Below are 15,475 nucleotides of genomic sequence, written 5' to 3'. Positions count from 1 at the left end.
ATATTTATGGGGACATTGGAGTATTTAGGTGTTTGGTTTAAAATGATTCTATTATGTCAGTTAAGAACAAGTGGGGAGAGACTGAATATAAGATAATATAAAATTGAGTAGTTGAAACCTCTATACTGTAGATATTGATAGTAAGATACAAGCAATGAAAATGTTTCTAGCCCCTTTAATACTGTATACATGTCAGACGTATTTTTATCAACCAAAGAATAAAAGGAATTTATTTTGGAGGGAAAAAGGACAAGAATTAATTGGGTACGTTGTTTCTCCCCACAAAACAAGATGGTTTAGGATTACCAGAGTTGAATGGATACTTTAGACCTATACAGTTAAAGCTATATATATATATATATATATATATATATATATACATACATATACACATACACATATATAGGTGGAGTTCATAAAATAATGAGAGAATATGACTTTGGATGCAGACACTTAAGGAAAATAGTAACAACCACACAGACAATTATATTTACGAAACAGCAGAAAATATTTTGAGAACTAAGCCAACACAAGAATGAAGGAAGGACTTTTACTAACAGAGATTATTGCAAGTAGGCCACATGAAATATGTAAGTAGGAGCTGGAATTTACTGGATAAAATTAACAAAGAAACCAAGGTATTGGCAGCAAATGACTAGGGAGGGAAAAGTCACAGAGTGGGATGAGGACAAGTGGAATTTTTGTCTGCGTGTTGGAGAATGTCATGCTTATAAGGGATTTAAAACATAGCACATAAAGGGAAAGGTGAGTGTTAAATAAAAAACAGCTCTGGTGGAGATTATAGTTGTGACTAGAACAGAAAATGTGGTAAAAAAATAATTAGTAGGGCATACAAAATAATGCATGATAACTATAAGACTGGGAAATGAGAATAGAAGGGCAATATACAAAGAAACAATTATAGGATATTTGTATGGCTTCCAAATATCTACAAGAATCAAGAAGGTTTAGGATTTCTGCATGGAAGTGTTTGCATAGGTATTTGTGTACCCCAAGTAGGCTTCTTAGAAATTTTCCACAGGTAGACAGCGATTGTTGGAGGTTCAATGGGAAAGACTGGGTTACCTGGAAACATGCTTTTTATGAATGCAGCATGTTGAAATATTTTAGAAATTCTCTACAGGTTACTTTGTCAGGAATTTTGGGATCAAATTAACTACGGAAATGTTTCTGTTTTGGCTTCGATATGTAACCCAAACTGTCTAGACAAATTAATGCTCTATTAATTTTAATTCTGTTAGTTGCCAAAAAGCAATTACTAAAAAATGGAAATCAAAACCAAAACCAAATGCAACAGAAATATTGAATGCTGTAAAGGAGATAAAGGACTTGGAGGTGGTATTTTTAGAAAAAGAAAGGAGCAAACTACAAAGAAATAAATGGAATCTGTGGCAACAAACAGATAATAATGTTCAGGAGGAGCAGTGATATTTCAGGGAAGGCTGGACTTGAGCAATATGCGTAATGTTAAATTTATTATTTCTATAATGCTTGAAAAAAATCTAATTTTTTTCTCTTTTATAATTAAATGTGTATTTATGTAACTGTAACATATGGTGTTAATACAGGTGTTTAAACTATACTAGAATGTGATCATAAAACTGTGTGTAGTGAAATATGAAAATACTGAAATGTAATCACAAAAATACAGGAAGTGGGATACGTATTCAAAGATAAGATTGCAGTATATTGGAGTATTCTCTTTATTTTGAAGTAAGAAGATCTTGGCATTAGTATGAATGTGAGTGGTGCAAGGGGACTTCACTTTGCAAGTACTTATTGTCAGTTTTGACTTTCAATGTTTAATGGGAATAGTTGCAACTTTGAAATCACACATTTCTGTATAGATCAGTATTGCCCAGAACTTCTTTTATGAAGCTCCAATGGTGCAAAATACTGCAAAACAATTTTAATAACATCAGTTTATTAACTGTAGGAAATGTTGCTAGAAATCATCACATTCAGGAACAAGCAAGTTGTTGCTTTAGTTATTATGTTAGAACAGCAAAATACATTTATATTTTTGGTATTATAAATATTTGGTTTCTGTGAAGAAAAAAGTAATAATGAAGATGTGTGTTGTGAATTTAATCTAGAAATATTTGCATTAGGGAAACTGTGAAATCATAATAGTAAAACAACAAGCAACCTGAAAGCCAAAACATGGGTTGACTCCATGTTATGTTTCTAAAATACAACAGCATCCTCAGCTCCTTTTGTACACATACTGTTCCTGTGCAAGTGCCTCTTCTAATATGTACACCACCTCTGACTGTGAAGAAGTCAGATATATATAATGAAGACAGTAGCGTACTTCAGCATGTTGTTCTCAAACACACACATTGCTTTCCACAAGCCATATCAATGATCCCTTAACAGTGATCATATAACTTTCTTCTGCTTTAACCTATAGCCCGTCTCCACCATCAAAAAAGATGGCACCTTTCTGAGTACACATCTGATGATGGACTGTGAAAAGTGAAAGACATAATGGCCTCAATAATGTATTTCAACTTGCTGCTTATAGATACGTGCTGAAGAGTGACTGCCTTGTACTTTAACACGCACCCTACCTTCCTACCCCCTTACAGATACACTGTCTCCCCCAACAAGCCATATCAACGAGCATTGAAAAGTGATCATACAACTGCCTTGTACCTTCACATACACCCTGCCTACCCACCCCTAAGACAGGCACCTTCTGTGTACCACTCTAATGTGTATTTTAATGTGTTGCTTTCAGACACATATTCACTTCTCCAGTCTCCAACAAGCCATATCAATGATCATTTAACTATGATCAATTAACTGCCACTTGCTTTCACTCGCAGACTGCTTCCTCGCCCTTTGCTGCAGCAATTCATCCATCTCAACCTCAATTACCATAAAAAAGAATGAAGGCATCCAGAATTACATACACAACACAGTGCCCTTTCATTTCAAACAATGTGTGCTCTGTAGAACTTGAAAGGGACAATACCACAATAATTCTGTTGTCTTCCACCTCAACCTCAATTAAAAATAAAAAAGAATGAATGGATGCAGAATTACATACCACAACACAGTGCCCTTTCATTTCAAACAAAGTGTGTTCTGCAGAATGTGAAAGGGACAATACCACAATAATTCACTTCAATTTAATGTCTTTCAGTCTCCCCAATCTGATCACCATAAAAAAGCAAAGCATGAATGTATCACTGTTGTGGACAATGTACAATGTTACCAAACCCAAATGATACATTTGCTGTCCTGCCAGCATTTAGAAAAAATACCTACAAGAAGGGAAACCATCCCTGAAGTTTGGGTCTATCTGCTCTTATCGACATCTTGGATAAGCACAGAACTGGTTCTAGTGCTTACATACACAGTAACAAAACATACACTGGATAGCTATTTCTCTGTTACTACGTGACAGGAAGGGATCTAATAATTCATTTATTCTTTGATTATCTCAGGTAATTGAAAAATGAATGAATGAAGTCTTTGAGATTTAGAACAGCAATCAGATGTTTGAATGAGGCTTTAACATTACAGGGTCATTCAAATTTCAGCTGCTGGGAACATGCTCTCTTCAGGTGGCGTATCATAAAATGGTAACATCACTCCAGGAGTCATGGACTACATACTCAGGGATGCATCTGTCTTGCTGGACAGAGGTTTGAGAACTAGACTGTGGAGGTCTATGGTCTCAAATCAGCTCTGCAACAAGCACAATAAAAGCATCAATTTGAGGTGAATTTCCAACACACTAATCCCCAGACTATCTCTTAACTTATAAACTTCTTTCCCCTTGCCTGAATTCATATTTTACCCTTTCAGTACAAGTAATAAACTATACAAGTTACCTCATGAACTAAAACCAGTTCTCTCTAAAGCAGATTAGTCCTTAGCTGGTATGATTTTCCTTAGGATCTCTACAGCTGCAAACTAAATTCTTATATATTGTCTAGTTTATAAAAGGAAGAACCCTTTGCAGTGTGCACCTCATTACAGAATACTGTCACATCACATGTGGGTAAGGGACTTCACTTCAGCTTGCTCCTCATATAGTGTTCTTCACACTGTGGGACACAATGTGCACTTCATTACATAATATTGTCACATCACAGGTGGATAAGGGACTTCACTTCAGCTTGCTCCTCATATAGCATTTTTCACATTGTGGGACACTGTATATTAAAGTATATCCTGTCCTGTTAATCCTCACTTATACAACACATATGCAAATTTAAGACATCTATATGGCTAATGAGTAGCAGACATAGCAAAGATATTATATAATGTTATCTCATCACTGAGTTTAAATCAGCTATATAAAAAACAATTAGTATCAAAAATCAGACATTGTATAAAAGCAGAAATATATGGTAGGATAATGTTACTGTGTAATAATATCACTACTGGGAGATTTTATTATTCCATGATGTCCTGAGCTCCTCTCTGCACACTCCCACCTACGGCTCACACTAACGGTTTCACTGCTGGGGACCCAGCAGCCCAAAGGGGAAGTCAGGAAAGTGGAGTTAATGATCAAGGATGAGCTCAAAGACAAGACAGATGGGATGCAGCTGTGATGGGAACCAAAATAAATAAAAAAAAATGTGTGTGCGCGTCTTCTGTCATGCTTTGCTGCTCAGGCTTCCAGCACTTAAATAAATGCACTGTACAATTACAGTCTTACACACTCACCGTCTGCTTCCCGGAAGGCAGGACACAAACACTGCTTCTGGGTTTGTTAAGTTGCAGTTTCTGTCACAACAGCAGCCAATGTCACACATTGCGGTCAGATCACAGGTACAATATGGAAGTACTGAAAGAGAAAAGAAAAAAAACTGAAAGTTTATTCTGTGGCATGCAGCAAAAGCAGCTGAGCCACACTGCTCAGGAAAACGGTACATAGTCCCATGTGTGTGGCTGCACAAACTTATTTATTAGACTATACTAGGTACTCTGTTCACTGTGTGAACACATTGCAAACCTTTTCACTACAATATGCACTAATACACTTTCTGTTCACTGTGTGAACACACTGCAAACCTTTTCACTACAATATGCACTAATACACTAACACCATGCATACAGATACATCATCTATACCCAGACAGACCGCAGGCTGTTTCATGGAGGAATGCACTCCAACACACTAGTGAACTGCACTTACTGTCACTCAAATATAAGTGGCATACAGCTTTGCTGTTATAATCTTATTGTCATCACAGGTTTACAGTCAAGCTATTTACATATTCTCTGTGCCATAGCATACTGCTTCAATTTGTTATGCATTCATACACTAGTACACTGCACACGTGGTTAATCTATATACATGTTTTCTGTATCATGACATTATGCAGACTGTTTTAAGGTGATATGCACTCAAACTGGCAAAGTACATGCATGACCAGTGTCTGTACAAGTCCTGTGTACCACAGCACACTGCATACCATTTTACAGAAATCCACACTCATATATTGGCACAGTGTACACTTGGTCACTCTATGTTCATAGGTTCATAGGTGTGTACTTGGCTAATGGCCCTGGAGCCTTTACAAGCCTAGCCCATAGGATTACCCTGGCATCGTGATACCTGACCTTAGTTCCCAGTACCTCTGTGGAGTAAAGCCACTGGAGTGATCCCTGGGGTGAATTTTCTATTTCCCATCCACTCATCAAGATTTCTCTTGAAGAGGGCCAGTGAGGTGCTCTGCTTGACATGTATGGAAGTCTATTCCATAGCATGGGCAGTCTCTGAGTTATGAACCTGTCCCTCCAGCACGTACTGCTGATTGTGGTAATGAGGCTGAGGTCTCTGGAGCATGTGGTGCAGAGGGATTGGGATTTCTTTAGATGTAACATTTCTAACAGAGATGGGTTAGACATGGCTTTGTAAGTCAATAGAGATCGCCTTTAAGTAGGCGATATGAGACAGAGAATAGTTGGAGTCTTTTTAGTCTGTCCATATAGGACAAATGTTTAAGGCCTAGGATCCTCTTTGTGATGTATTTTTGCTGCCTCTCCAGTTGTTGCAGGTGTTTAGTGAGGTACATGCCAAATGGGGAACTGTTCTCAATGATGATTGAGGGAAGAGTAGAGAGAGGCAATGACCTCTTTCTTCCTGGATGCAAAACCCTTAGTAATGAGATGTGCCACATAGGACTTTCTGGCCACAGTGGCAATGTGGTGGTTGCTGTCAACCTGTGTTCCCAGATCTCTTATAACACCTTCTGTGTTCAGTGGACTACTATCGATGTGGTAATTCATGGGAACCAGGTTTTTTCCAAAGGGGATGATAGCACATTTTTTGGTATTGAGCTTAAGGCCATGGTTCTGACACCAGTCGGTCTCAGTGAGCCCTTTCTGTAGGATATCAACATCACTTGGGGAATTAATAATAGCTCCCAACTTGCAATCTTCTGTGAACTTTGTCAGCCAGAGTCCCTTTGTGTTGGCCTGGAGTAGATACCAAACAGGAGAGGACCCAGGACCGAACCCTGTGGGACTCCACTTGTGACTAATTGGCAGTCTGACTTGGAGTCAGCTACTTTCACACTTTCTATGATTCCTGAGTGGGGAATGGTGTCAAAGGCCTTGGCCAGATCAAGGTAGGCTGTATGAACCACCTTGCCTTCCTCCACAGCTCTGGTGACTGACTCAAAGAAGTTGACCAAGTTGAGCAGGCATGATCTACCCTTCACAAAACCAAACTGTGTGGGATCCAGAGTTTGGAGATTCCCTATATCCTTGTTTATTAGGTCCATGATGATGCGTTCCACAGCTTTGCATATCAGACTCATCAGGCTAATGGGGCGATAGTTTTCAGGGTTTGTAGTCGCTCCTCCTTTGTGGAGAGGGATGACTGTAGCAGTGCGCCATTCAGTAGGGACAAAGCCTGAGGTGAGGCTGTGATTGAACAGGGCACACAGGTGAGGTGCCAGTTCACTCAACAGTTCATGTAGAACACAGCCAGGGATATTGTCAGGTCCCATAGAAGCTGTATTCTTGGCCTTGGACAGGGGTGTTTTAACCTGTGCAGCAGTAATACTGGCTGTCTGGCAATCTATTGGTATTGTGATTGGTTCCTTTAGTGGGGGAGAGAGAGGGGTAAAGTTGGCACCGAATCTGTCGGCCAGTATACTGGCAATATCTGCTGGCTCGGTATAGGAGGTACCATTGTGCAGTAGCTCAGAGCAAATCTGGGTATTGCCGTGGAGATTCTTTACATAACTATAGAAGGCCTTGTGGTTGTCTTTACTATCTGCTGCAATTCTGTTTTCATAGCTAGCTTTAGAGGATTTGATGAGGGATCTCAACTTTTTGTTGAGGCTGATAAGGGAGTTTTTCCAGTCTTGGGACATCACCTTATTCTGCCTCAGTTTCCTCCTTCTGTTGTAGAGTTTGTTTATGGCAGGGGACCACCAGACTGGCTTCCTTTTTTTTGAAGAAGAGCATCTTGGTTCTATTGGATATGGTGAGATCTATGCATTTGTGTACGTGTTCGGGCGATATTGTAGTTGAGGGCCTCACCAGTTCGATTCGCACAGAAGTAGGCGTGTCGCAAACTGAGTGACAACCCAGTCTGCATATTTAATTTGCTCATGCGTACATGATATGAAACTATTAAATGTACACAAATGTCCATTTCTTTCTTGCCCCTCATAAAAATATAATGTAAGTTTCATTATTTAATGTAGTTCAGAAACTAAATGTTGTTGGAAAACCGGCGACCATACTTTAGGCTTGCCACCTTTTTAGTTGCCCAGACTGGGACATTTTTGTGGTAAAATGAGATTTTGCAGGACAAACAGTATATCTATCCCATTTCTTTACCATTAGTATTTACTAAGCTGTAGTGCCCCCACGAGCTAACATGCCGAATACCAGGTGAATATTCATGAAGTCAGTGAAGACATCACGATGAATATTCACTTATTATTCTAACAAGAATAAACAACAGCAGATGCCATTTGAATACAGTTTTTAAGTTGGCAAAACAGTAAGTTAGGTTCTTTTCGGTGGTCATGGGTATGGTTTGTCCTGCAAAATCTCGTTTCCCATTTTGGAGATGGGAAGTTGAGAGGTACGATTCACTGTAGACCGACAGGTTAGTAAGCAGCCGTTGGTATGTGTTTCACATTTTGAGGGCTAGTGTTTCCCATTTTGGAGATGGGAGGTTGAGAGGTATGATTCACTGTAGGTTTTCCGGCGATATTGTAGTTGAGGGCCTCACCAGTTCAGTGCACTTTTTCTTCGGTTGTACATTTGGAGAGAATGCATATTCGTGAATGACATATCGGGGTGGGGGGGTGGGGCGGGGCTTGCTACTGCGCATCTGGTAAGGCCCTCAACTACAATATCACCCGTGTTCGTACAGTGCATTGGTGTATAATTCAGTGGTCATGCAACTGATCTCCATTTGCATGGGTGCCGTGAAATTAGACATCTCTGTTTTTAGGAACCCAAAGTTAGCTTTGGAGAAGTTTTTCATGGTGGTTACCTTTGCGGGGGGGGGGGTCAGATGTGGATTTCCAATGTGATTAATAATAATAATCCATGTTCTTAATACCCTAATACCTCTGTACACAGACTACCATTTCAGTATAACAAGCAATAGTACACTGCCTCTGTGTGCATACAGTGACTTTATGTACTTATTTTAAGTACTTGGCACAATGCATACTGTTTCACTAGGACAGCCACTCCTACACTAACATCACATGTACACAATCACTCCAAGTGCATATTCTCAGTACCTAAGCACAGTGTATACCACCAGCTACAAAACACTTTAGCATTATATTTACATAATCACTCTATGCATATTTTCTGTGTAACTTGGCACACTAAAACTGCTATACCATGATAAACACCCATACTCTGGCATCATGTGTCCCTCGCTTCTTTATGTATTTGTTTGTAGTACCTGGTACACTGCATAGCATTTCACCAGGATAAACACTGACAGTGTAGAATATTGTGAGTACACAGTCTCTCCATGCTTATTTTCCCAGTACCCTGGCATACTGCTTACCATTTCACTAGGAAGAGCACTGCTACTCTAGTACTGTGTGCACACAGTCACTCTCAGTACCTTGGCATACTGCTTACCATTTCACTAGGATGAGCACTGATACACTACTACTGTGTGCACACAGTCACTCTCAGTACCCTGGCATACTGCTTACCATTTCACTAGGATGAGCAATGATACTCTACTACTGTGTGCACACAGTCACTCTCAGTACCCTGGCATACTGCTTACCATTTCACTAGGATGAGCACTGATACTCTACTACTGTGTGTACACAGTCACTCCCAGAACCCTGGCATACTGTTCAACATTTCACTTGGATAAATGCTCACCTGCTAATATCATGTACCTAGTCATTCTGTGTACATGCTCCCAGTAACCTGGCACAGTGCATGACAATTTACTGTGAAATGTGCTCCAGTATAGCAGCATAGTATTTTCATGCTTACTCTCCTCTGTTCCCTGCTTACTTTCTGCTTAACAACTGCATGATTTCCCCCCGCAGGAAATGAATTTGCACCTAGGTGCAGCGGTTAGCGTTGTCGCCTCACAGTAAGAGGTTCTCCCATTCGATTCTCGGCTGGAGCGCCTTCTGTATGGAGTCTGCATGTCCTCTCTGTGGTCGAGTGACGTATAAAGACATGCAGGTAGGTGCGTGTGTGAATGGGTGTGCCTTCTTTGAAGGTTGGGCGTCGGGCTGGCAACTCAGCACCTTAAAAATCCACTGCCAATCATTAGCGGACTGGAGTTCTGCTGTGGCGACCCCTAGCCAGGAAAAGCCGAAAGACTTTGTAAAGTTTTTACATTTTGGACTTCTTTTCTGGTTTACCTAGTACCTTTTTCCTTCTGCATTAGCTCAGTATACTCACCCCAAGATGTCCAGCAGCAAGCCTCATCTATGTGGCCTGGCACTGCCAAAAACACGTTCAACAACTGTAAACTGCATCCCACCTACAGCAGATCCCTAGCAATCCAACAATGTTTCTAATTTTTATGGGGAACAAAGCCCCACCCAACCCCCATGCAGGGGACTGCTTCTGCTGCACCTAACTTCTGTCTTACTAGTAATGTGATGTTCTGTTTCATCAAGGAATTCGCACTGAATTATACACAGAAGTGGTTGTGGGTGATTAAAGTGAACTAAATACCTGTCCTCATGTATGAATTAATGGTTGCTACCATTTGCAGAGATACAAACATTGCTTTCCACTTCAGCATAATTTGTCCCTGCAACATATATGAAGTCTAAGACACCAGTAGCACATAAAGTACAAGACTCCAGCACAACTTCAATACCCACTTTCATATTATAGTTATTAGTGCCATTTCTGGTTTTGATAATAGATTGTGATCTTACTTGTTTCTGTAGACACTGACTGTCGGAAAGTAGAGATGGTTGCATTTTCCTCAACAGCTCTGTCCTCGTGTGTGGCTACTGCCACTGTGGAACCTTCAGCTACCTCCTTTTCCTCCTCTACAGTTCCATTTTCAGTATCTGTCGATATCACTAATGCACTGATAGTTGATGTCATCAGTACCCCATCCACCTGATGATGCTGTCTAGTTCTCATCACTGCTGGAACCACTACAGAACTACTTCCCTGGGCTGGTACTGTAATTTCCGCATCACTGGTAACTTTGAATTCTTTTTCAGGATCTGTAGCATCTTTCTCACTGATCACTGGTATAGTAGTGGCTTTTTCAGGGTCTGTGGCATCTTTCTCACTAATCACTGGTATAGTAATGGCAGACCTATCAATTGCACGTACTACTGATTCTGTCGCAGCAAAAGGATTTTCCTTGATGGTTGAATAAAGATTATCACTGGTGACTATCTCTGTTTTGACTGGATTGGCAACAGGGGTCCTTGGTTCGATTTCTCCAGAATAACTCACGTAAGTAGTATGACGTGCCACTGTTGCATCTTTACCATCACTAGCTCCTCTGACGAAATCCAGACAGTTGATACCATTGCTTGCAAATCCAGGCACAAGCAACACAGTCGCAATCGCACAAATGCAAACTTGATACCACAGAAGCTCTTTCATCTTTGCGCTTTACCAATTCCATTACTACCACCATCACTACACTATATCACCGTTGCTAGGGTAGCATAAATATCCGGTCGTAAGAAGCACGTTAACGTGTTCTCATCACGTGATAGCGTTTCTATGGTTCCGTTGTTTTAAATAGGTATGTTAATTCAGAAGTGCTATCGCAATCTTTGGTGAGGTGTAAAGTATGCTATCGATGTTTATTGTTTAGAACTCCTTCTCAAAGACATTAACATAAAAGCATGTATGAATTAGTGTACGTGTTTCATACCTGTCAAGATTTTTCGCAGAATGTCCAAAATTTTGTCCCATATTTTTGGTTTGTTCCTCATAAAATCTGTGGTTTTCTGGCAAATCACTGAGGATTAAATAACTAAATAATAATCATACATTTGAGTTTCAGACTTAATTAAATACATGCTACAAAAATCCTGTTGTTCTATGAACTTTCTAAGTTTGTAACAGCAATATTTAAAACCAGTCCCTATTTTCTGCCCCCCCCCCCCCCCCCCCATTATTTTAGGCTTTGTCCAGATTTTATGTGCTTAGGAGAGGTATGCATTTTTTTAAGTAAAAGAAGTATATGTCTAATTAATATCATTATTTATTAAGTGTAATTCAATATATTTTCACCAAAAGTCACCAGTTATAGGAGGGATTAAAAAGGACAGAGCTAAAATTTGAGTCAAAATCAGTGACATCCCTGAAAATCAGGGATATTTGAGAGGATTCTTTATATGGAAGCATTTCACTTACTTAATGTATGCACGTTTTTAAATGGCCTGACTACTTGAAGTAAAACAGTAAATGCAAGAGGAGCAAGGACTACATGATATTTTGCAGGACAAACCATGACCACAGCCATTTCAAAGGACTGGACTTTATCCCCCCCCCAAAAAAAAATAAAAGACGAGTTTTGTAGAATTTTAGTTGTTTATATTGTTTCATGTCATGATGAGGTGTTTTGGATACGGAATAATTATTTTTTTATTTACTTTATTTTATCTGTATTTGTTAACTGGGGTAGACCACTGATCTCTATTGAGCTGTGCCGATTATTTATATTAGGACACTCCGTCCGGGATATGCAGTAGTTAGCGCTGCTGTGATGTGGGGCAACCCTTACAATGTCAGTCTTGTTATTTTTCAGGAACTGAATGTGCATGTGAATCACGTTGTTCTTCAGAAAAGACTTATGGGGGGGGGCTTATTCCCTTGCAACCACCCAAAAGGACTGCAAGACACTTAAAACAGTGTATAGCAGGAGGGGCAGCCCCCCCCCCCCTTGCTGGATGTGTGTGGCAGTCTTTCACTGACATTAAGTCAGTAATGCCTGACATTAGCATTTCAATTTTTTATACTTTAACCTTCTTAAAAGTTTAGTGCAGAGTTAGAATAACAATAAAAAAGTGCCAAACACTTAATTGACAGCAACATCTAGATATTAATTGAGTTGGCACCACCCACACATGCATGAAGTATGATGATGTGTCCTAAAGTAACAATTGCCATCCTTTATCAGACTCAGCCCGGGAGACCTCTCCAGTTAAGTGACTTGTACATAGTGTAACAGGCAATTTTATAATTTAATAGTCGTCTTATGCAACATTTAGTTGAACATTAGAAATCTCAGGATATTTGTCATGTTTCATGTTTTTTAGCAGGATACAACTGTCCACATAGGGATTGTCTTGCATAAAGAGGAACACATTATAACCCTACTCTTGTTGCTGGTGAGGTTACTTTTTTTTTCTTTTAACACACTTGTCTCAGAGATGCATATTGGCAAACCTGTCTCATACACACCCATGTACACAGCTCCATTATTGAGTTTGTGTGTGTGTGTGTGTGTGTGTGTGTGTGTGTGTGTGTGTGTGTGTGTAGGGCGCATGCATATTATCTGTAACCAGCATGAGCAGTGAAACTGCATTTATATTTCCTTGGCCATAAAATACAAGTATTTGTATTAAAAATGCAATCAATCCATCTTAGCCATACTGTACCCAATGTCAAAGTCAAACATTCTGGCAACACCCTACCCTGCTTAATCTTATCCAAGGTAAGTGTTGTAAATTATAGTCATAGGGTATTGGTTACATAGTTGATCAAAGTAATAATATAACAAGTGCTTACATATTTATTTATTTATTCTTTGTTGACCAGGTTAGTTCAACTAGGCTAGTGACTTCATTTCATGGAAGACCCAAGGTGGTGTTTTTACTACTAGAGGAAATTCAGCCAAGGAACTTCCCCTACTCTTTTCAATAAGTGCAGTAGGATATTTTACATCTACTTGCTCTATCACCAACTCAAGCAAGTGGGACTTTGGTTTAATGTGATATCATAGTAAGTCACAGATCAGTTGTCAATAATTTCATAATGGGAGTTAAAACCTTCCACAAAATGCATTAAAAAGTACATATTGTCTTGGAAATGCATAGCTGCTGTAAGCTATTTACTTTAAAGTTTTGATCTGATGTTGTCAGTTTTCATTCATCTTCAATGTATGAGACTCAGATCCAACCTCAGATCTGAATGGGCCATTACTACATCTCACAGAAGCCTACAAACTCTCAAGTTCTTCCCTACCCACAATGCACTGGTCCCCTCTCACCTCAGATCATATTTGCCGCTTTCACGAACAGACATGGTTGCTGATAGCTCTCGAGCATTCTTTGAGTGATAAATACATTTCTTGTATTATACTTTTCTTCCTTCCTTCTGTTATTTCTACTCCTTTTTTAGTGTAAACCTTTCCATATTCTCTGTGACTTTTCACAACCTTTTTGGGTCCTCTTAGTTACTATTCTTAGTATTTTTTCCTACCCTATTTCTTCTAATTAAAATTTCTCCCTGTGGTCTTTTTGCTATTTTTTTTCTAAATGTTTTTATTAAGATTATACATAAATAACATAAAATTTCATAGATGAGAATGAAAGAATGCAGATAAAGATTATAAACAATACCAAACAAACAGAAAACTAACAAAAACAACTATTTACAAGGTGTCTACAATTTAAATATAAAAACAAAACATTTATTTAACTATATATTTATATATATATATATATATATATATATATATATATATATATATATATATATATATAAAAATTTAATGTCCTTTTGTTCAGTAGTCTCTGGAGTTTCATCCACAAATTTAAAGATTGTTAAAATTTCCAGATGACAAGTTTCAATTGCAATGTTATAAAATTATTTCATTGTTGGACTAGTACTGCTTTTCCAGTTTCTTGTTATCACTTTTCTTGCAATTGTTAGAAGGGACCAAACAAGGGAATAATCAACTTTCTTAACACATAAGCAGTCCTTACTTTCCCATAATTCTAGTCACCATTGTGAAGGTAATGGTCGTATACATTCCATTGAAGGGTACGCATCTTGATCTTTATCCATCTAACATGTCCACCTCCCTTGTCTTTATTTCCTTTATAATACCTGGCACATCTTTTGAGTTTGATTTAGCCCTTGAATGCCAGCTTCTGGTTGTTGCTTTATTGGCTGCTAACACAATGAACGTACTCAAACTTAGTCAGTCAGTCAGTCAGTGTCAGTGACTCAACAATTAGCAGACCTGCTTTTGGTGCTGGAAGATTGGAAGACTGTGCAGTTTCTTCCCACTCTAGATGATTGGATTAATATTCTGTTACTGACACTGCAGTGTAGTGTTAGGGTTGCTGCACTCATGAGTATGCATGCTTTGGGTGGTAAAGTCCCATCTGTCTGAGTTGGTGGTCACTCAGAAGGATCTAAAATTTTCAATGGCACTCATCAAAAACAGTAGGGGCCCTTTATTTATATACAAAAAGAACTCTTATTTACAGGATGTTTACATATTTACAAATGTACAAAAATATATGTACATCTATGTACATATATTCATAACTTCCTTTACAATCATACTAAATTTTCATCCTTATTAGAACCCCACTCCTTTTTCCATAACCACCTTCTGATCTTACTTAATATTGTTACTAAAATCCATTTACCATTACACATAATTTTATTTATTCTTTCATTCCATACAATCCATCTAACATAAAATTAACTTTTACCTATTCTTTCAACATATGCTTTGCTTCCATGTTTATTTTATACACTTTTTTACATCTTTGAAAAAATCTTCTTTACATAGGTTTTTACTCTTTTACATTTCAGAAACACACGATCTGATGTTGTTAATCTTCATTCATTCTTGACTGTTGGGTCTCAGTTCCGTCCTTGGAACCAACTCGGCTGTTGTAACAAGCTTGCACCAGCTAGAAAACTCTCGAGCTAAGGCTACCCATAGTGCCTCTCTTCCCTTCCCCTCAGATCTCGTTTGCCGTGTAGAGTTTTAGGACGCGTCAGCTGTGCT

At 38.8% G+C, this 15,475-nt stretch overlaps 1 protein-coding gene across 4 annotated transcripts in view; it reads right to left on the bottom strand.

Moving 5' to 3' along the window:
* TCTN3 (tectonic family member 3) overlaps window positions 1–11,170 on the bottom strand; it is a 353,194-nt gene extending 342,024 nt beyond the window's left edge. For 2 of the 4 annotated variants that reach the window (XM_044086538.1, XR_006366752.1), the window contains exons 1-2: window positions 10,404–11,169; window positions 4,711–4,831 (exon numbers count right to left, since the gene is read on the bottom strand). In XM_044086538.1, the coding sequence (XP_043942473.1) occupies window positions 4,711–4,831; window positions 10,404–11,094 (812 nt within the window). In that variant the 5' untranslated portion in view covers window positions 11,095–11,169. Of the gene's footprint in view, window positions 1–4,710; window positions 4,832–10,403 lie in introns of all 4 variants that reach the window. The other 2 variants (XM_044086539.1, XM_044086537.1) reach the window with 2 other exon arrangements.
* Between the last annotated feature and the right edge of the window lie 4,305 nt (window positions 11,171–15,475).

This window comes from Protopterus annectens, chromosome 10.part0 (genome assembly GCF_019279795.1).
Source record: "Protopterus annectens isolate FY-2018-M chromosome 10.part0, PAN1.0, whole genome shotgun sequence".
Taxonomy (NCBI): Eukaryota; Metazoa; Chordata; order Ceratodontiformes; family Protopteridae; genus Protopterus; species Protopterus annectens.
This window is presented reverse-complemented; position numbering and strand designations above follow the sequence as displayed.